We start from the raw sequence: 24,305 nt of genomic DNA, 5'->3' as shown, positions 1-24,305 counted from the left end.
TTCATACAGATAATGAGTCTTGATCTACCATGCCATCTGAAGTTGAACTTGTTTCCATTGGCCAGCAGGTTGAGGTACAAATTTGCATAAATCACTTGTTCCTTAGCAATTGTCAAGCAGTCTATGTTAATTTGACAGAAATTTTCAATGGAAAGTGTATAAGTTTGCTCTAAATTACCAGGACATTCTTCAACTTAGAAACAACATTCTGGCAGCTATACAACATTTGAAAAATAAATTCCCTTGTGATATTTAAATAATTTACTTTCTCTTCTTTACTAATAATAAAGCAGTAAGTCTCTCTGTCCGGAGGATGTCTGTAGGATGTCTGTAGGATGTCCGTAGGATGTCTGTGACGCGCATAGCGCTTAAACCGTTCGGCCGATTTTCATGAAATTTGGCACAAAGTAAGTATGTAGCATGGGGGTGTGCACCTCGAAGCGATTTTTCGAAAATTCGATGTGGTTCTTTTTTTATTCCAATTTTAAGAAAAAAAAGTATCATAAATTACGAAATTATCGTAACGTGGAACCGTAACATGGGCACAAGCCAATTGGCGAGATACGAAATTATCATAACGTGGAACTGTAACGTGGGTACAAGCCAATTGGCAAGAAAATTCACCATACATTATTTGTAAATATACAAGCGAACCAAAAGACCTTTAATTTTTCTATTACGGGCGAAGCCGTGCGGGTGCCACTAGTAAATAATAAAGTAGCTATACTTTGAGATGAATATATCTGACTTTTCTGTAGGATCTTGGGCTTGACTATGGTGTGGTTTCAGAATCGTTTGAAACATCTGTTCCATGGGACAGGTAAGTCAAATATTTTTATTGTTTATCATCTTTTATACAAAGTTCAACCTCTTTAGATTGCATTTACATAGTGCTAAACTTAAAGCTTTCTTTGTAAATATGTCTAAATTTTTTGACATCTTTACAAAGTACTCAATGTGTAATGCTGCGAGTTTTTTTTTTTTTTTTTTTCATTTTTCATTACTTTGCTTTGAACGGCTTACTTGGGATACTAAACATACGTACTAACTACTATAGACATACTAAAACCTAATTTCAAAAATAAATTCTTGAAGTAGACACTTTCTCGCCTTTCAGAAAAGAAACTTAAGTCAATAAATTTTGCAAGTTGACTCTAACAAAATCATCACTTTTCATTTTGCATTAGAATTTTGCTAAAAGAAAATTCCAAACTGAAAATGAAAACTTCTGTTTCAAGTATATACATTATTGTTAGAATAAAACTATATCTTTATGTTGAAGCAATGAAACTCTTTTTTTCAATTCATTTGAACCTTCATTGAATTTGCAATGTCCTTATTTATGTACAACAGTGGCTGGACCCCGCAATGCCTTGGTCACTTAGGTGTTATTTCTAGTCACTGACTGTGGTGGGAAATCATTTTTCATCACGGGTTCTTATTTTGGATGCTTGATTCAAACCTGTTATATTTCTAATAATGTACATATTACTAGAAAGTTCTTTTTTTTTGGGGGGGGGGGGGTGCTTCCTTCTCTAAGATAGGGTATAAAATTATTTACAAAGATTTTTTTTTTTTTTTCAACTTACAACTTAGAAAGTTATGAAAATTCATCCTCTTCCTGAATGATTCTTCTATATTGAAAATTTCCCTTCAATAAAATTTATTTCAATCAATACACATTAATGTAATTTTTTCATATTATTTGTTGAAAATTGCTTCGTTTCTGAAACTCAAATTGTTTTGGTTGATGCTCTCAAAAGTTTCTATCCAATGTACATAGTTAGAGATAGCTTGGCTGTAATCTATATAAGTTTGCAAAAGTGAGATACCTATCACTTAATCATAATTACTCCACTTTCCTCTTCACATGAAAGATAAAGAGGAAAAGTTAGAAAACGAAAAAGAAAACTTTGACCGTAGTATTTAGGCTTTTCTTTGAAGCAATACTGTCTTTTATGCAAAACATTAATTTTTTCAAAGTTATTTAATATTTTTATTGATATAATTTAAAACAAATTTTTATTTAAAAAAAATCTGCTGAATGATTTTTGCCTTTTTTGCCAATTTTAGTATTGTGAAATAATGTGTAATATTTATGTGATTTATACCTCAAGCCCTCATTCAAGAAATATTTTCTTTTAAAAGCTAACAAATAGTTATCTCTAATTGCAGTTTTAGTTCAAAGTATTTAAAACTTTCTACTAACATCTGAATAGTGGACTGTCAGGTCTAAAGATATCTCTTATTCAGAAGAAATAATGTCAATTTATTTCATGCTATAGGGTAACGGCACTAGTAATCTTACAAGGGTCCAGTAATAGACAGTCGTATGGTACAACCATCTAGTGTTATTCAGATTGAATTTTATGAGCCAGTTGGTATTTACAAGGCAGTGGTGGAAGGTTATGAACAACCACCAAGAGGTCAGATGGTGTTTCATGTTCAAATTTAATAAGACTTTAGTTCTAAAAATAAAGAACTTATGCACATTTTGAAGAGAAAAAGGGGACTTTTGTCCATTACTCACCCTTTACTTATCCTATCTGTTACTGGATTTTTTTTTTTTTTGGTGTCTGTTACTGAGAGGTCGGACCTTTTTTCGAAATTGAGCAAATAAAAATAGAATTAACTAATTCAGAGGATCTAGAAGCAGCAAAATGTCAGATAAGATGTAGTTGCATGAGAGAAAAATAGTTTAAAAAGTCTTAAGTACATTAAAAAGCTCAGAGAATTGAGTTAACCTGTTGTTAAGCAATGTCTTAAGCATGTCTGTTACTGGTGGCGTTACTCTATAACTTTTAATACTGTGCTTAATCTGAAATAAATGAGTAAAAGGATTTTTCGCTTTGCAGAGTGACAGATTTATGTAGAAATGTAAAAGACAGAATACAAAGGGAAGTTCGTGGCCATGGAATTCAGTTCCCAGCATTTGCATCTTGTCGTGTGACACAGTCATATGATGTCGGAGCATGCGTGTATTTTTATTTTGCATTTAATTATCAAGGTGTTTCTGACCCAGTTCATACCTATGAAAGTATTGAGGTATGTAAAAATAACTTTTGAATAGTGTAATTGAAACAATGAGCAGGATCTTTTTTTTTTAATATTTTATTTTCCATGTTCTGTTGTAATTTTTATTCATTTGCATTTAATTTATTTATAACAAGAAACTTATTTGTAATGATACTCAAATCAAGGTTTAAAGTAGAGACGTACCGAGTAGCACTTTGGCCGAGTAGCCGAGTACCGAGTACTCGGCCTTTTATTACTCGGCCGAGTACCGAGTTACCGAGTACTCGGCCTTTCACTACTCGGCCGAGTTCCAAGTACCAATTATGTTTTAAGAAGAACCACAGACACACATGTGATGAATTTTGAACTTATTGGAATAGTAGTATAAACCTCCTTGTCCATATAATAGTTTTTAAAACTAAATTCCTGCTTAAATTTAACTATGCATTATATATATACAATTTTGTTTGTGTCAAAAATTTTACAAAAAAATAATTTTTTAAATTAAAAATAAACAAATAAAAGTTATGATTAATCAAGTTGGAATTAAAACAAATTACAGTAAAATCCCTCTAATGCGGACACTAACAGGACAAATTTTTTTTTCTGCAATACAGAGGTGTCCGCAGGACAGGGGTGTAATAATGTTATTTGCATTGGAACTGGGGAATTAAAAATTGTCCGCATAAGAGGGGTGTCCGTTAGGAGGGGTTTCACTGTATACCAATCAATTATAGTTCTAATCTGCCAAACATAAATAATTTTTAAAAGCAGATAAAACAAATGTGCAGGAACACTCCAGACCACGTGTTTCTGCCCCCCCCCCCCCATTACAAGGACCGTCTTTTTCAGTGCATAACATGTGAACTAAAGAATGTAAAGACATTCAACAAAAAAATACGACTTTTATCGGATGCCTTTAAATCTAGGAGACCCCATTTTGTGCATTGAAAAAGGAATTCTTTGTAATGCCAAAACACGTGTCTGCAGAGTTCCTGCACTGTACTTTTAAGGTTGTTTTATTTTTTAAGCAAAGGTATTTTTACATTTTTTATAACTAATTTTTGTTTGTAGCAAAAATCCATTTTTAATATAAAAATTCCATATTTTCTATATTTACATTTTTTGCGTAATTTTTAATAAATAAGTTTTATTAACTTTGGGGACATTAAAATAAAGATTTATTCCATTGAAGCATTACAAACTTCATTATTCTCAAAATTTAAATTTGACTTATAAATTTTAATTGTAAATGATTGCAGAATATAATGTTTGCTCTTTTTTTATAAATTTTAGTATCTGTCTTGGACAATATTCAATTTTTTGCAACTACTCGGTATTGGCCGAGTATCTGATCAGAATTTGGCCGAGTACCGAGTACTCGGCAAATTGGCCGAGTAGGCCGAGTACCGAGTAGTTACCGAGTACTCGGTACGTCTCTAGTTTAAAGGTAAAAGGTTTGTTTTTCACAATAATTATTTCATGTTTTGTGAGAGATTTTATTTGTGTTATTTTCATTAAAGTGAAAAGAAAAGCGATGTATTTTAAAAGTATTTGAAACTTTTAAAATAACAGTTTCAGTAATTTAAACTTTGTGTAACAATTGCAGAATTTTTAAAATACTTCATAGATTTCTTTGAATCGTGTTGGTGACATTTTTACTACTAATAATAAAGCTGAAAGTCTCTCTGTCTGGATATCTTTATCTCTCTCTGTCTGGAGGTCTGTCTGTCAGGATGTCTGTGACGCACATAGCGCATAGACAATTCTGCCAATTTTTATGAAATTTGGCACAGAATTAGTTTGTAGCATGAGGTGTGCACTTCGAAGTGATTTTTTGTAAATTCAATTTTGTTCTTTTTCTATTCCAATTGTAAGAACATTTTACCTAGCAAATTACCTCAATGTGGACAAGTAAATTACCAAATTATCATACTGTGGAACCAGACCCTCCCCCAGAATTGGGCAGGAGGGCGCCGCGCCCAACTTGCCCTTTGATTCTTAGAACGCGCCAACTTGCCATTTTATCGGTAAAACGGCAGCCTAATTGCCTTTTTGTTCATGAACTGGCATCCTTTGGATTTAAGATTTTTACTAGAAAAAGGAAGGAGCCAGTGTCCCTTTCCATTGTTTTCCCACAATGACTTTCTTCTAAGTGAAAACAGCGGACATCCGCCCCTCCCCCTCCAGGCACGTAGCTAGAACTTTGTTAAGGGGGGGGGTCCAAGGTTGCACGAACTTCAAAAGAGGAGGCATGCTAAAGCAGAATTAGTAGCTGATAATTACACAAGACTAAGATAAATCCAATTAAAACTGATCATTAAAATATGATAATTAATTAAAATCAATTAAATAATTGAAATTAATAGAGTCATTAGTTAAAATTAGTTAACAAAAAGTTTATGTTAAGTGGTAAATTAATTATTGTCAGTTTGTAAATTAACATTAAACTGAAGGTTATCACATACAAAGTTTCCAAATGTGGGTGAACCTTTGTCCTCCTGAAAATAAGTGATATATTTTCTATTAATAAAAAGGGCACAATAAAAGAAAAACGGAAAACGAAAACTGTTCTAGAAATTACTTGGAAAATGCATGCGATAATTTAATAAAATATTAAAGCTTTGTAATATATTTCTTACAAAATATGTACATTTGTACTTATGCCATTTTATTTGAAAACTAGAAAGTCACCAGTCAAGGCATGACGGGTGAAAATTGCTTCAACTCTTCTTCATTTGAACGAAGCAATTGCCTGTTTGGTGATATTTTGATAGTTGAAATTTTAACTCTAACACCAGTGCATTAACCCTAAACTCCAGTAGATAGCGTTCATTGTTTTCGTTTCTTCATTCCTCTGATATGACACAGTCTTACCAGTAAAACTGTTCAAGTTACCGGATCGAGTTCAGCCTTGTCACAATAAAGCCTTTCTTTGCATGTTAAACATTACCAAAACATATTATCGAATTACATATCATGCCATGGTGTGAATTCATTGTTGAAACACGCGGGTTACTCGATCATCGGCATTATTTGTATGAGGATAAATAAATCTATATCTATGGAGTCGAATGTATAACTATATGAATGTTACATAACGTAACCCTGTCCGATTTGAACAACATTTCAGGCAAAATCCCACAACTCTCTCAACGAAAATATTAACAAGGTTTCATTTAAAAAGCTTGAATTGGTTTTTATTTATTTACATTTATAATATTCTTTTGATAACACGAAATAGAATGATATTTCCAATCTTATCCGTTTTCTAATTATCATTCCTAATCATCAATTAAAAGCTTGAACAAACTATTAACTCTTTGAGGGACGGAGGCTTCCTTTGTTGCAACCATTATATATATATATATATATATATATACATATATATATATATATATATATATATTTTCTTTCTTCAGCCAACTGACACAGTGATTTCAGTTAGCTGGAAAAAAAAAAGAGAAGCAAGAAATAAATGGTGTTCTCAAGTGAAGTCGCTGTTCCTAAAAAGGGTGAAAGCTGTTCGAAAAAAATTTAAATATCGGAAAAGGCGTATTTTATCATTATTTTTTTCTTTCTAACGGGACTGTGTTAGAGGCTTTAGCCTTTTTGCGGAACAAGTGCGAGCCAACGATATGGCATCCAGTCATTCATATGCCACCCTTAAGGCGCGGATGTGAATGTCACAGGAAAATTTGATGCCCAGTTTCCACCAGATGGAAACACCTGAGCTCTCTTCGATGCGAAACTGCAAAAGGAATTTAATTTTGTCAAGAGTATTCACAGTCAAACGACCTAAGGGATCTTTTACATGACGATTAATGGAATGTATACCTAATGAATTAAATTAAGCATCTGTGTAATTTTATTTTAACATGTTGTTAATTTTAACAACAGTACATATCATATTTTACGACGCAGGTAATGACTTTTTTTCTTCAATACGATGTTAGCAAATTACTCTATTGCAAGAAATAGTAAATATCTTTAGCTTGAAGAAAATAAGTGTTTAAAAAAAAGGCAATATATAAAAGAAAAGCTCAAAAACATTTACCTCATATTCACCTTTTTTGTTTCTTTGCTTGTAATGCAGTAAATAGCGGTAATTTTCACCTAGTAATTTATAGTTAAATGCACATGCCTGTTTTTTGTTACGTTTAATGCTACCTTCACAATTTACTAAAGATGGATGCATAGATGCTAATAATTAAATAACTCCTTAGTACAAAGCCAGTGAATAACAATCAGAAAATGTGTTCCAATGATGCAAATACAAATATGTTTTATGGAACAACATCGAATAAGATTTTTTTTCGTCAATTAAAAACTAACTTTTTCTTTTGGGATCATAGAATCACAATTCAGTAAGATTTAAAAGTAATAATTTCTAATAAATTACTTATTACATGCCTTAATATGGCCGAACTTGTAATTTCATAAACTAATCACAGTAAAATATTCAAGTAATTTTCAATTTAATTTTTCTATACAATTTTTATACCGTAAAAAGTTTGCTACATCAACTTCAAGTTTTATTTATTCATTTATTTTATTTATTTTACCTTCAAACACGATTTTTTTTGGTGGGGGGGAGGTATTTAATATGTTCCATGATCATGCTTAAATATTGGGGGGAAAACATCAGTAAAAAATCTACGTAATTTGTTACTCAGAAAGGAGAGAGATGTTAAAAGTAATCTAAAAGTTCAAATAAAATTTTTATCAAAAAATAAAATGAATCTGAAATGAACCATGCCAAAAATATAAGAGTTAAAATGAAAAAAAAAATCAATAATTATTTTTCTCATCCTCAAACACACGAAATGTGTAGAATTTCTTTTTTCGCTGCTGGCTTAGAATCTAAAATTAGTTTTTAAATGGAAAAACACATTAACACGTAAAATTGCTCGTATTATCAAGAAAACTTTAAAAGGGAGCACTACGACTTACCTAGTTTGGGTAAACTTAATTTTCTTTTGCATACAATTTTTTGTTCAAGATATGTTTCCTATAAGTATGGCGTAGATAAAAACTGCGTGTTAAAACAGAAAAGAATCGGAATTCAATTACTGATTCACCAGGAACGCACCTCACTCTGACTGTCTTTCGTACAACATGCGTCTACGAAATCCACGAAAATCCAAAAAGAAAAGAGAAAGAAATGAAGAAAACCACGCCAATGAGAATGTGGGATACAGCGGAAGTGGCAATAAATGCTTGTTTTTACTTTGCCAATGGCAATTTGATGGACCAAGGAGAGGGGCTGAATTTCAAGGTCACAGGACCCAGCTGGTTTGAAAGTCGAAAGGGACATTTCCCCGTTTCGGACAGAGTAGGTGACACAGCAAAAAACGGACGAAAATTGGGAACCTGCAGTTGTTGCACGAGGTTCTCGTGTTCTGAATTAACTCAAGCGCTGAGAAAATTGCTGATTACTGGGAATATTTAAGGGGAGAATGCTGCCTTTTATAAAATTATTGTCTTTCGGAAAATTTTTGTTGATGCGAGATGCAACAATTGAGAAAAAAGGAGAGGAGTCTTTCGGGAAGGGGGGGGGGTCCGGACCCCATGGACCCACCCCTTGGCTACGTCCTTGCCCCCTCGCCTCTTAACTAGGATTGCCATTGAGCTGACTATTAGAAAAGCATGCCTTCCATTATCAGTTACCACAAGGGATAAAAAGTGGCCTACTGGGCATTCTAGAGACTTAACAATGTTCTTCCAAGGACCTTTCACTTTTGGGAACACTACTGATAAGCCACTGCTGAATTCCCAGAATCACTTCCTTGCTCCTTGCCTCAGGCTTCCCATCGCCCTTTATTTAATAATGGAGGGCTGTAGCGAAGAATACTGGCTGTCATCCTTCCTCCTTATCGTTTCATGACAAAGGAAGTGTTTCTTTGTCCAATTGACATGTATGTTAAGAAAACTCTACTTCTCTTCCAGCCAGATAAACGTTAAGTTAGCCCTGCATTTTATAATCTTTCAATCAAATTCATATTTTTAATAGTGCTTTTCTATTTTGAATTAGAATTAAGTAGATGCAATGGAGCGCCACAAATCCACCGACCTAAAATCCGCCAACATCCAAAATTCGCGCCATTTTTTTTTTCGTTTTTTTTTCCTGCGCTGCGAATTTAATCTTTTTTTTTTCTTAAATTTTATTTCAGTTTAAATTAATCAAAATCACGATTATTTGCTGAAACAGCTGTTTTAGCGGATAATATGCTCTATTTTATTATTATGCTTTATACGCACGCCAATAATTTTTTTATCTGAAAAATACGTTTGTATTTTTGCTCAGTTTTCTTCATATTGTGTACTATTAAAAAAATAATAAGTAATATCGAAAACTGAAAGCAGATGCTAAAAGATTGCTGCAGATTAACAGCAAAACGCTAATATTTCGCGTGACACGTGGCATCAAAGAAACGCAAAAATATGACAAAAATAAAAAGAATTCAGCATTTAAAAGTCAAATGTGGATGATTTTTGACATTTCAAATGAAAACAAATGACTTTTAATTATTGAAAATTAATACTAAGTGCTTTGAAACTGGTGCTGTTTATTGGTTTTTGTTTCCTTATGGTGGTGGTTACTCCAAGAGCAATTATTACTTTTGGATTTAAAAGTCTTAAGTTACAGCTAGTAACAGCTGAAAGAATTAGTTTTCCGCCCCCTCCCCCTTTTATAGTTCATTCTTTGTTTTCCAATTTAGAAATCAAAACTAGAAATTATTTAAAAAAAAAAAAAGCAGAATGTCCAAATTTTCAGATCATAATAATTTGTTTTACTTATGTATATCTGCTTACAAAACATTATGTAGCCACAAGCAGAAACTTTTACTTTATAAATTCATTGTTTAGATATTAGTAAATCAATTGTTTTACATAAACAAGCCATTCTTGCTTAATGAAATTGTTACCAAATGTTTGTGACATCTCAAAGTACTTTGTGGTAACTAATGTAAGTCTAATTCATGTTAAAGTGTGTCGTTGGGGAAAGTTATTAAGTACATAATTCATCAAAATCTTAAGAGAAACGTGAGTTAAGCTGTTAGATTTGCATCAATTACCACTCACATGCTCTCAAAACCAGCCTTAGCAAAATTTTGTACTGTTTTCCTTTTTTTCTTTCCTTTTTCTTGCAGATGCTAAAAATCCTATGGCTTTTAGTTGCTTTCTTTTTTTACACCCCCCCCCCCTCTTCCCCAATTTTTAGTCCCAATCGCCTCCTTTGAAAATGATCATAAACTAATCAAATCTCCTACGAGGTAATTCATAAATGTTTCAAAGTTTTTTTTGTTGCGACAGTAAGACATTTGAACCCAGGAATAACAGTAATATCCTACAACTATATCCACTGATGCTTTGAAGCTATAATTAACATGCCTTTTAGTTTCAAAAAAAGTGCCCTTTTTTTGAAAAACAGCACCCTGCCCTTTTTTAATCCTGGGGGAAGCTCTGGTGGAACTGTAACTTGGGCTATCAAATTGGCGAGAAATTCACCATCTATTATTTGTAAATGTACAAGCGAACCAAATGGCCATTTAATTTTCTACTATGGCAAAGCCGTGCAGGTACCACTAGTCAAAAATATACCAAATACAGTGGCAGCTTCTGAATAATTTAAATGAACGGCCACAAAACAGATTTCAAAAATTATCTATGTAGATACATTACACTAGTTAGTTTTTTAATTTATTATTTTTTTTATTTACTTATTTTTGAGGCAAATAAATTCATTTTCATTGAAGTTCCATTTGTTATTTATCATGGTTTTTTTTTTGTTTGTTTTTTTTTTTTCAATTGAGGGAATGGTTAGAACATTTAGTCTGTCTTGACTTTGCTCATAGTTTCTTAAAAGTAGTGTTTTAATAACTCTTTACAAATAAACAGAAGAAAAAAAAAAGGCTATGCATCCTAAAGCTTTTGTACCAATCTTATCCTTTTACCATGCATTTTGAGCTAGTTCTGTAAACATGCACTTGTGAGGGCAAAATGTACCTGAGAGGCAAATAAGTATTTCAATAAGTAATCTAGTATAGCACCCTTTCATTATCAGGAGCACAAAAGTTTGCAGTTGAATCATATCAAACAGTAGTGCTCTTCTGCTTATTGTAGTTGTATTGTCAGCTTATAAGTTGTTTTCAAACTATGATCTACAATGCACATGCGATACAGCCAAGGGTGTTTGTGATCCGAAATTTCCGAAAATTTTGGGTTGCCGTTCCTGAAAATTTTGGTCTGACAAACATTATAAAACTGAAAAATTATATTTGAAAAAAGAAAAAAACTTTTAATTATTTTTTTTCAATGATTTCAATGATTTTTGTACCCATATTTGAAGAGTTTTTATGGGGAAGGTGGTCAACCTTCCAAAAATTTCACAATGTCATCAGAAAACCTTACTTGAGTCCACTTGCATCCCGGGATACAGCTTTTGTTTACCAACATTCTTAAGCTATGAAGAAGCATGTTGAAACAAAAGAGGAAGTGGGCGGGGGTCTCTTTTTGGAAATTGATGAAAATCTATCTGGTAGTGTATTTAATCACCTTCTATTGTAATTTGATATTTTTAAGCTTTGTTTGCTTCCTAATTAGCATAACCATTGAATTTTTGTTTTTCTCCAAAAAATATTATAGGCTGCTGCTCGTGATGAAATCATTTCTAGTGGTGGAAGCATCTCTCACCATCATGGTGGTAAGACATTTTAATTTTATGAAAAATATTCTTAAGTTTGTAAAGCTTCCTTTTCTGAGTGAGATTTTAAACATAAACAAAACATAATGTGATTTTAAATTAAAGGAAATAATTAAAAATTCAGTTTTGTGTTTGCATTCTTTGCTGTGCATTTTAACGATTTTAAGTTTTCAACAGGATTGTCAAGTTTTAATACCGGGGGGCAAAAAGAGAATTAATTGAATAAATATGATATGTTGACATTTGACAAAGTGATCACTATTCCTTCTGCATTCAAGTTTCTAAGTATTTTAAGTATATACATTGTTTAAGGTTCAACTATATTAGGCTCTTTTCCAAGCTCATTTAAATCTTATTAACTTTGAATTTGCTATGTCCTTATTAACATATTAGTGCCCCGTGGCAGAAAACTGTCGACACAGCGACATTGTCGCAGAATGACAGAGAGTTAATGTAGAAAGATTTTATACTAAGGGAGGAAAAAAGGGAAAGGGAAAAAAATGTCAGCAATAAAAGCATTCTGCAGAACAATACCCAAGGAAAGCTGTTTCGGCGTAAAAAAATGTAGCTCGACTACAAATTAAGGAAAAGGCCTGATTTTCTGCGAAAAATAAAATAATTGCAACATTACTTTACAAAAAAAAAAAAAATACTTTGGCGAGCACCAACTTAATAATTTGCATTAGCATTACATAAATTAGCATAATAATTTACATTGTTTTTGGTTAGATTTGATTTTTTTTCTCCACTTACCAATTGCTGTAATTATTGTTGAGAATATTAAATGATCATCATGGCGTGGATCGAAAACACATTTATTAATGTTGAAGAAACTATCTACATAAACAGTGGCAAAATATGTAATACTTAATAACCAAAGAACCAAAGCAGAGTAAGCACATAGACTATTTATAGTTTTAGTTCAGGATTAGTAAGTTAACCAATTAATGTGCTTCTAATGTAAAACAACCAATGAGAAATAAATGAATAAAATATAGACAAAAGAAAAGGATTAACTTAAGAAAATTGAGGACCTCAGAGAGAGCTTCAAGTAAGCCTTGACCAATAGCAAAACGTTATTTATCCAAGTTTGCTTTAACCAATTAAAGTGCGATTATAGATATTTCAACACTCCCCCCATAATCGCACATTATACAAAAAGAAATTAAACACATTTAAAATTACAAATTGACAACAGTTCCTGAAACTTGAGTTTCGGCAAAGCTTTAGTTAAAATATCAGCCACTTGCTTACTTGTACAGTTATATTCTATTTTAATATTATTTGTACTTAAAGCATTACGAACAAACTTTAACTTGATATCTATGTGCTTCATTCTACCAAAATTATTTTCATTAGGTACAAATTTAATGCATGACTAGTTGTCTTTAAAAATAACAAGAGTTTTAACATTTGAAATCTCACAAACAATATCTTTCAACCATAGAAAATTTTGTAATCCTTTGCACAAAGCAATAACTTCAGCTTCTGTTGATGAGAGAGCTATACATTTTTGCTTATTGCAGCACCACAATACAGGACAATTACAAAACATTATAAAGTATCCAGACACTGACTTTCTATCGCTTGAATTTGAACCCCAGTCGGCATCAACGTACATAGACAATTTACTGTAACTTAAATCCGACTTTTTGTACTCAATTTTCATATTTAATGTCCCTTTTAGATACCTCAAAATTTTCTTTAATGCACACCAAGCGGAATCAGTCGGGTGCTCTTGAAGCTGACTCAAACAATTTACTGCAAATAGAATGTCAGATCTAGAAACATATGCTAAATACAACAAGGAATCCACAAGTTCACGATATGGTCCATGAAAAACATTACCTGTTTGAAAGTCAGCAGCAGTAGATTTTGGCTCCATAGGAATAACACTAGGTTTACATTCTGACATATTATATTTAAGCAACAGATTTTCAATGTAAGACTGCTGATCCAAAAATAGAGAATTTGAAGTAAATTGCATTTTAATACCTAGAAATTCACTAGATTTTTCTATTTTCGACATTTGAAATTTACGAGATAAAAGAGAAATAATAACACTAACTTCCTGATTATCTGAACCAGCAATTAGCAAGTCATCTACATAAAGATCTATTATGACTTTCTTTCCCTTTACATTTCTTGTAAAAATACATGACTCACTATTCAGTTGTGAAAATCCTAACTGAATTGCAAAGTTAGAAAATTTTTGAAACCACTGTCGAGGAGCTTGTTTCAAACCATACAAACTCTTTTTAAGTTTACATTTCTTACCTGAGTTGTCATCGAAACCTTTTGGGTGATCCATGTAACTTGTTTCTTTTGGATCACCGTTCAAAAACGCAGTTTTAACATCAAACACAAAAACATTTAGTTCTTCAATCAGTATAATTATTAAAACAACACGTAGCACAGGAATGCTGATCACTGGCGAATACGTAAAAGAAAAATCCCGGCCTTCCTTTTGCATGAATCCACGAGCTACAAGCCTAACCCTGTATTTCCCGTCTCTTTTCCGTCGGAGAACCCATTTGGAGGAAATGGACTGTTTGTCAGGAGGCAAATCTTCTAAATCCCAGACTTCATTTTCTTTCAAGCATTGCATCTCTTCAGTCATAGCTTCTTTCCATCGCTGTTGCTCATCCATTGGAAGATTAACAATTTCTTCAAACGTGATTTCTTACTGAGCAAACATTGCTTCGTATACTTCAGGATTAGAATAATGAATAGGCGGCCTTGAATGTCGTACAGATTTTCTTTGCATATTTTCAGCATCTCAAGTTTCATCATTTCTTTCATGATTTTCATCTGAAAAACTCTTCTCTTGAACATCATCATGCTCAAAGTCAGATTCACTTGTGTCTACATTTTCAAAAATATATTTCCTTCTTTCAATCACAACTTTCTTTTCTTCATTAAACTTCACATTTCTAGACACAGTTATGCATTTTGTCACTGGATCCATCAGACGAAATCCCATTGTAGAATAACCAACGAAAATCATTTTCTTACTCTTTTTATCCAATTTCTTTCTTTGCGATGCAGGAAGAAGCATATAAGTGTCGCATCCAAATACATGTAGATTACTTACATCTGGGTCTCTTTCATACTTCAAGTAGAATGGCATTTGATTTTCAATTGAACTGTTAGGTAACCGGTTTAAAAGGTAGGCTGCAGTAAGAACTGCTGGTCCCCACAATTTCTTTGACAAATTGTACTCGTAAATCATTGCTCATGCTTTATCCAAAAGACTTCTGTTAGCTCTTTCGGCCACTCCATTTAAAGATGGAGTATATGGTGGAGCAGGGTCGATTATAATTCCTTGACTATTAGCATATTTAGCAAGTTCTCCTGTGACATATTCCTTAGCATTGTCACATCTGATTCTTTTAACTAAAGTGTTAGTGTTTAAAAACTGTATAAGTTCCTCGGCCACATCACTTTTTCTCTTGATTAAGCGCACTTCCATAAACCGTGAATAATCATCGACTATTGTCATGAAATATTTTTCACCCGAATATGTTTCCGGCTCAAAGGCTCCACAAACATCAGTATGTACCATGGTCATTGCTTTTTCTTCTCTTTCTCTGGGACCCTTTCCCAATGGTGAAGCACTTTGTTTAGCTTGCACGCACACCTCGCGGAAAGATGTTGACGTAGGTAATCCTAGGACATGTAAAACTTTATTTGAAGAATGTCCACATCTGAGATGCCACAAATCATTTTCAGTAGCGGAAAACACACTTTCATTTTCAGGCACAAAATCACTAATGTATATTCCACTGTCAACACGATGACCAAACACAATACAGTCATTTTCATTTCCTATTAACACTTGTTCATTTTTGAAAACCACAGTAAGTCCTGCTGCTTCAATTTTTCTTACAGACAGCAGATGAGAACTAAGATCAGGAACAAAAAGTACATCTTTCAGAGTTATCTGAACTCCACTAGAAGTTTTCCCTAGTATATTTCCAATGCCTTTCACTTCAAGCAGTGTTGATTTTGAAGCACATTTAATATTTCCAGAAGCAGGCTTCAAAGAGGAAAACCATTCCTTGCAAGAAGACATATGAGACGTACTACCCGAATCAATAGTAAACGTATTAGATCCTGATTCACCCGATATAAAAGATAACGCTGGAGATAATTTTTGTTTGTCATGTGATTTAACAGTTTTACAGTCACGTTTATAATGTCCCAATTTTCCGCATTTGTAGCACACATTTTTCTTCCTACAAAATTTAGCAGTGTGTCCTTTTGTTTTGCAAAAACTGCAAAAGTAATCCTTATTAGCAGTTTTAAAAGCAACATTGTTAGAGAATGATTTCACATATTCACTCTTATTTTCACCTTTGAAATCATGTATAAGTGCTTCAGCGTCAATAAGTCTTTTAGTAACAAAATCTAAATTCAAAGATTCACTTGGTTGATTCTCGAGTGATATTCTAACAGTTTCATATTCTTTCAGCAAAGACATGAGAACGTAAACGATAACATCAAAGTCACTTACTTCCGTTCCGGAGATGCGTAAATCACTAACTAAATTTAGCATATTATCAATGTGACTTCTCATTGACACGTCATTCTGTTTTCTTGCCATCGCTAAACGTTTACGTGTCAAAATTTGACTCACGGTTCCCTTATCCATATATGTAGACTGCAGTTTCTTCCATATTTTACATGCAGTGTCTTCACTTTGAAGAGAAGCAAGAATATTGTCATTTAAAAGCGCAAGTATTACAGCATAAGCCTTTTTTGACTTCAAAGCATCTGCGACATTGTCCGCCGCTGCTTCCTCTTCCAAAAATATATCCAGTTCTTTGGCCGAAAACACAGCCTGAACTCTGCGACACCACACAGTAAAATTAGTTCCATCAAATGGCACAACACCGAACACTTACTTCTTTTTCCTTAACATTACTGTTACTTGAAGAAGCCATATTTCACTAGTAATAATCTCGTGAATGATAAAATCCAGAACTCAACGGCTGAAATCGCTCGTGTCAAAAATCTCAAGAACCACGCTCTGCTGTTGAGAATATTAAATGATCATCATGCCGTGGATCGAAAACACATTTATTAATGTTGAAGAAACTATCTACATAAACAGTGAGAAAATATGTAATACTTAATAACCAAAGAACCAAAGCAGAGTAAGCACATAGACTATTTATAGTTTTAATTCAGGATTAGTAAGTTAACCAATTAATGTGCTTCTAATGTAAAACAACCAATGAGAAATAAATGAATAAAATATAGACAAAAGAAAAGGATTAACTTAAGAAAATTGAGGACCTCAGAGAGAGCTTCAAGTAAGCCTTGACCAATAGCAAAACGTTATTTATCCAAGTTTGCTTTAACCAATTAAAGTGCGATTATAGATATTTCAACACTTATTGCTGGTGTTAATATTTTTAACCATATAGATTTAGTTTAAGGTCCCTTTTTTTCTCTAGTGAAAACTGAAAATCTGTTGGAAGCCCAGATGCTGAGCTTTAATGCTTTTCGTTTTTGTATAAATGAATTTACTTAAACAAGAAGTTGTGCGAAATTTGCTAATAAATAATGTTTTCACTTTTGAAATGAATTGCACTTAAGTTTGTCCATTAGTTCATTTTTCACTTCACAGAGCATTCTTGCAGAAAGAAATTAGGTCCAGAAAATTTGTTGCAGAAAGTAAAATAAAATTCTGCCACAGAGTATTAGTGGCATGACAGGGCAGTGGTCATATAATTATGAACACTAATTAGTGACTGATTAGGAGGCATTTTTAATAGAATGTTCATATTTTAGAATAAAACTTAATTTAAATTTAAATTATTACTTGTAAAAGTGTGCATAATGCCATAGACCCTTGTGTTACGCTGTCAGGGTTCATACGCTCCGGTAAAACCAGGAAAACCTGGAATTGTCAGGGAAAATGACATAGTTAAAAATGTCAGGGAAAAGTCAGAGAATTTTTCAAATTTGGGGCAAAAAAATTTTTGCTCAGATTATTTACCAGGGAATTTTGTTGTATGAGATCTAATCTTCATTTTTGTGGATATTTCCTGAAAAAAATTATAAAAATTTTGAGGCATTTCAAACCAAACTTTCCCAATAAGAAAAATATGCGTGTTTCAACACTCAAAGTTATGATTGAAAGTTAGATAATGATAATATATTCTCTTCATGGCTTGAGCCGCACTTTTCTTCGTTTGTGGTATCGTTTTCTTGAAATTTTCGAAAACTACTGGAATTCTTAAACTGTCCTTTCTGACTCAGAAAAGTTATTTTGTCATTTTGAGTGAAAAGTGCTTGGTATTTTTTAAAAAATTCTGTTATATTTAATGTAAAAAAACTACTGTTCTCTTTTCAGTTGGCAAACTGCGTAAGCGTTGGATGAGACAGACAGTATCAAGTGTTGGTGTTCAGATGTTGCAAGCAGTCAAGGAAAGAGTGGATCCTCTCAATATTTTCGCCAATGGGAACTTGATTGATAATTAACTACTTTTCTTTTTCTGATGCAGTTGCCAATTAATCACCTTATTGCTCAAAGTTTATATTCCACTTTTAAGTTAACTGTTTTTCTCTCATTTTATACATTTCATGACAACATATATTTTTTTTAACCTGTGATAGTCATTTATCTTAATTCAAATTAGAACTTAAAAATAGAAATTTGGAGGTGAAATATTTTTAAAATTAAAATGACAATGCTTACAAGAAAAACTTTATCTTATTTCAAAAGTTTAGGATTTCTTCTGCTTAATCATTTTTCAAAATTTTAGTTTAGTTAAACATTTTAATGTGTGCTGCTGTCATTTTTATGAATTCTTTTATGAGCAGTGTGAAAGAAATTTTACTTTTAATCATATTTGACTCCCACATGCAGTTGTAAACCTCAACTACATGTGGAATACCACAACTTTAGGTATTCTTGTAATAGTTTTCAGGGAACATCTGTACCATCCTCACAGTGGTGTAGCCAGGATTTCATTTCAGAGGGTGTCTAATATATATTATGTATAATTGAATCTACTCAACTTCAAGGTTTTTTTTATGTAATAAGAATATAAAAATTATAAGTGAAAAAACGAATATTTCCATTTTTGAATTTTAGTCCTTTCCTTGAGTCTCCAGACCCCATGGACCCTTGGCTACCCCACTGTATCCATATGCTATACAAGAAATTTGTCTCCTTCTATGCAATAACATTAGTTATTGCATAGAATGATATTATAGTTATATTTTTCAAGAGCTGATGTTTTTCTTAATGCTCATCTAAACTTGGAATGGCAAACTTTTAAAACTATATTAATCAAAATGAAAGGAAATAAATTAATAAAGAAAACTAGTTTTATCAGTACATTATAGTAAATACTTGGAAAGATAAATATTGCAACTAAAAACTGGTGTATAAATATTATTGCAGCATGTAGTAAAATCATTTCTTTATTAAAGTCAAAATATTTAAATGCGATTTAAAATCATCAACATTGTAAGAGAGAATGAACACAGTACCAACACATTGATTACAGTGGAAGTGGATGGTACTTTATTCTAGTCATATTGTGAACAACTTCTCCAATTTAATTTCTTTCTTACTCTGTAAGTTTTGTTCCTTCTGTACACCTATCAAAATTATTACTTCCAATGTGTTTCTGGGATCTAGTAAATTTTGATTTTTTTTCTTGATTATTATTATTTTAATCTTCCCGTTTCTGTACTGAATATTAGTTAAATAATTTATTTTTGAAACACCTTTACATAAGAGATGTGCACCATGGTTTTGTTACTAAAAATACTCATTTTTTTTTTTTTTTTACTAGAAAATAAAGCACTACAGCAGTAAGCAAGACAGTAGGGAAATGATTTACCATGAATACACAACAAATGACTTCTAAATATGTGTTGTAGTAACATGTATTAAGGGGGCACTTTTTATGTATTCATGAAGTCTTTTAAGAAGCTTAGTCTCAGAAATTTTAATTATTCAATTTTAACAATTACACATGTAACATGTATTTTGTTTTATGTGTGTTTTTAAAAAACTTTGTGAAATCATACATAATCAGAATATATAGTTAGATAAATGCATATTAAAGAACTTGATATATAAAAGTGTTTTCTTTTATGCAATTCATACAAAAATTTAACCTACATTAATGCCCGCTACACAAGAAAAAATTTCAATTGAATGTTTACATTTTTCATCTTTAATTAAAATTGAATGTTAATAATGTACTTTAACTGTACAGTACTCTTAAGCAATCCTTAATTTGCATAGAAGCTGAGCTGTACCTTAGCTCCTCTCTGTACTCCTTTTCTAATTTATGAGAATTGTTGCATATTAGTGGGAATTCAGGCGATTTATGTACTGAAATTGATTTTGAAGACTGCAGGACTCTCACAATTCTTTTGTGAGTTATTAAACTCTCCTTTTAAGCAATCTTTCATGCGTGGCTGATTTTGTATTTCATATTTTTTGTAGTTTTTAAAATATGCAATATCTGAAAAAATGTTACTTTCAAAAGTGAATAAAAATTGAGGCTGTGAGAAGGAAAGGGGTGTAAGTTGACTTTTTAAACTTTTGAGTAAAATTCATTTAAAGTTCAGATCCTAGGTAGGTTTTCATTGATTTTTTTTTTAAATCATGCTGTACTCAAGGGCGCCCATATAGGGGGGCTCAAGCCTCCCCCCTTAGATATTGAGAACTTTCTTGCTTTTAGTGGTTTTTTTCTTTGCAAAAATGATTAAAAATTTCTTTTCCAGCCATTAATCAATAAGTTATTAAAAATGTCAAATTTTAATATCTCTAATCTGAACTGAAATCGGTTTCCACGGGGAAAATATTCTGCTAAACCATGGGGAAATTTTTTGAGCCCTCCCCCCCCCCTCGCATATGGGTGCCCTTGGCTGTACTGCAGTACCTACCAGGATTGATCTTTTGTCCCAAAACAGAAAATAGATTATCCTACCATTTGCACTGGTTATCTTCAAATTTTTAATTTAAACACCAAATTTTTAATAACCGACACCCCTTTGCTTCTCACTGCCTCAGTTGTCATGATTATTTTTATTTCTGTGAGTTATGTTTGGATACTGAATGTAGTTAACCTCGCTGCTTGGTATGCTTTCAATTTCCAAGCATAATCTAAATTTTAGCGGAAGATAATGATAATTTTGATATTCTTATTTTCTACTTTGGATGCAATATTATGAGTAACTTGACACTTTATGCATGCTCTTTGTTTTAGGATCATAAAACCCTTATTAAAAAGCATTTAAGGAGTTATTTTTAACCCTAATTTAAGTTTATGATAGCCTAAACATAACATTAAAGAGTGAAATATCAGCCATTTTCAAACTAGTTCTGTGTATGTTTTCTTTCTTTTTGAACATTTCATTTGTTGTTTTTATGCAAGCTATCAAAGTACACTACAAATGTGTTTGTCCTTTTCTTTTTCTTTTTTTGTTATTATCATTCAAGTTTGCTGAATATTTTGCTAGTCATGTGAAGTGAGTATAGTTATTGCTTTCATTTGTATTTACTGTTATAATTTGTATGATTTCCTTAAATTAATCTTTCATTTATTTATTTATTCAATCTTTTCTATTTTTAACTTTGATTTTTTTAAAATAAAGCTAAAGTTCTCGCATTTTAATTATTAAATTTTGAAACAGATTGTTGAATTATACAAATATTAGAGGCATAACACAGACAGGCTTGAAATTTTAATAGTACAGAAAGCAATTTAAGTAAAATGAAATAATATTCTCTAATATTACGAATCAATCTCTTTAAAATATGTGTAATTTTTATTCTCACTGCATACCGTTGAGGTATTAACGGTCATATTATCAACTGATGTAAACCACCATTAGACACCTCAACCACCATTTGAAGCCTTCTTACGTGTTGAAAAAGACTTAGACTGATGCTTGGATGTCTGATGGGGTTCAAATCAACTGTGGAATACAACCAAAAATTATTATTTGTTAGAATGGTGAAACTTTTTGCTGTGCAATTAAATGCCTTAGAGTTTTATTGAATTGAACAAGATTAGTTCATAATCAAAAGTTTTTTTTTTCCATTGTACTTAATTGTTATCAAAGTTATTTGTTGTGACGCTATAAATAGAGCTATAGTAAATTTCTTGCTTGAAACATTATCTGAATTGGATGATTGGCAATGATTTCTATTTAGTGATTGCAATACTGATATACCGAATACCGGTGTTTCGAGCAATTTCGTAATACCGATATTTGCTAAGGTTAAATACTGGTACTTTCAATATTAGCTGAAAATCATAAAGACAATTAAAGAATTTTCAATTTAACTTATTAAGTATCTACTTATATTTTAAATGTACATTTCTTTTTCTAATACATTGAACCAAAATCAATCTATTGATGCAAAAATTTGGCTTCAAAAGCATAAACTAATAAAATATCATTAAGAAAAAAGGAGCGAAAAGATTGCAAAATGATATTGTCATTACTAGATGATGAGATGAATCATTTTTGTGCGCTTTTGTACACCATGTTTTTATTTTTTCGATTTCCCTGATCATTCACTTTCCCTTTCGTGAAAGTTAATTTCTAGTGTAATTTTGAATGCATTTGTCCTGTGAACAATTTATTCCAATCATGAATTGCAGCAATACTTTATGATTTCTTTTTTGATTATGTGTCTCAACTGTACTAAATTTTAATAAAAGCTGTTTCTTGTTAGCAAAACAAATGTTAATTTGTTGTCACCAGGTATGGGTTTGTTGTCCTATCCCGCAATTTGATTTTATACTTGGCAAGATAATATTTAGAAATTATGTAGTGCCTTGAAAATTTGCATAGAGGTAAAGCATAATCAATTGAAGCATATTTTCAGATATTTACATAACTATTATTGTAAAGAATTTTGAAAACAAAGCGAAACGAATAGGAGAAACTAACAAGATCAAATTTAGTCAAGTTTATCGTTAATTCCAAACCAAAGGGTTAATAAAAAGCAAACACAAACCTCTCCTGCTCAAGAGAAAATGATGTTAATATTGGAAAAGTATCATCTCTCGGAAAGAAATTACAACTAGCTATAAACAGGGCCCGATTACTACACAAATGGGCCTGCAGCCCCATCTTCTTAAGGGGCCCTAAATTACTTGAAAAATTATGCATAACATTACAAATATACAAAAAATACATGTATATTTTAAAAATACTTATTAAAATATAATTGGAAAGAAACTTTCTTAAGGGACAATTTTTTTTTTTATTCTGCCAGTAGGGAATTTACCATGTCACAATTATGAGGGGCTCCAAAGGGGATTCATAAATTCAACGTAGTTGTGTAATAGACAAAGAGGCCCCCAAAAATGCATTCTGACATGTCACAGACCTGTTAATCAAATACTACCTTCCGCTGTAGAATCTTCAAGGGGCCTGCCTCCATATTATTGTGGGCCTAGGGCCTCTCCTTTAGTTAATTGGGCCCTGGCTATAAATTTAAATAATAATAATAGTTATAATACACATAATACTAAAGAAACACACACACACACACTAAAGGAATAATGCAAAAACAACACGCAAGAGACCAAAATATTTGAAGATGAAGGACTTCTAGGCAATTAGAGGAGCTGTATCATGCATTGTTAACAGTACCACCGACCTGCTTGAATTCAGAAAGAGTATTTTCAACTGCAGGAGAGTTGAGCACTAAAATTAGTTCCAGTCTTAGAGACAATTCAACAAATGCATTATGTTTTTTGCTATTATTTATTTTTTATTATTACATTTGTTCTTTAATTTTATATTTGTTAACGATACATTTAATAAATAATGCAATTTTTGTGCAAAACTATGAATTATGGCAACAAAACAACATGTTTTCAAGTATTTTTTGAGAAATTTCAAATACCGGTATTAATACCAGTATTCCTGTATCACGTTTTAAAAATACCTAATACCAGTATTGAATTTTTGGTTCGGTATTGCAATTCCTATTTATATTAAACACTATTAGAACTTTGCTTTCAAAAAAAGAGTTATCTATTGACATTTTTTTAAATATATTACTAGTTCAGACTTAGGTTATTTATTGTTTTTTTTTTTTTGTCTAATTGATTTTTTACATTTTATGCAGGAAATTTGTTGATGGTTTTAATTTGAACGAAATTAAGTGAAGATGTTTAATTGTTTTTCTTTTTAAAGACAATTTTCAATACATCAATAACTTATTACATGTGCTTTCATTTTTACGACTTTGTGTTACTAATTAGTGTTTGTATGTAACTAGTTCAACTGTGCTGAAGTTAATACGTATCAATCTATGTTGGGTTACATGAATTTACTAAAATAATATGCTTTTGCACTTTACTTTTTTTTTTAAATGTAGAATTTGCTTTGATTTCCTTAATTGAAATGTGCTTATACTAATTGGTTTAAAATCTTAACTGACTGAAAGAACCAATTAATGTAATTAATTGAATAAAAAAGATGTGAATACCACATGACTTAGTTGAATGCTTATTAAATTACACTAAGACAGATATTCATTTATTTTCTTTAAAAAATGGTGTTTGTAGAAATAATAGTT

At 31.8% G+C, this 24,305-nt stretch overlaps 1 protein-coding gene across 1 annotated transcript in view; it reads left to right on the top strand.

Moving 5' to 3' along the window:
* The window catches only part of LOC129223128 (alkyldihydroxyacetonephosphate synthase, peroxisomal-like), a 73,699-nt gene extending 55,485 nt beyond the window's left edge, over nucleotides 1–18,214 (top strand). Inside the window, exons 16-19 of the mRNA XM_054857694.1 lie at nucleotides 759–820; nucleotides 2,856–3,045; nucleotides 11,665–11,722; nucleotides 18,087–18,214. Coding sequence (XP_054713669.1) covers nucleotides 759–820; nucleotides 2,856–3,045; nucleotides 11,665–11,722; nucleotides 18,087–18,214 — 438 coding nt within the window. The remainder of the gene's footprint in view (nucleotides 1–758; nucleotides 821–2,855; nucleotides 3,046–11,664; nucleotides 11,723–18,086) is intronic.
* The last annotated feature ends 6,091 nt before the right edge of the window (nucleotides 18,215–24,305 follow it).

Source organism: Uloborus diversus, chromosome 5 (genome assembly GCF_026930045.1).
Source record: "Uloborus diversus isolate 005 chromosome 5, Udiv.v.3.1, whole genome shotgun sequence".
Classification (NCBI taxonomy): Eukaryota; Metazoa; Arthropoda; class Arachnida; order Araneae; family Uloboridae; genus Uloborus; species Uloborus diversus.
This window is presented reverse-complemented; position numbering and strand designations above follow the sequence as displayed.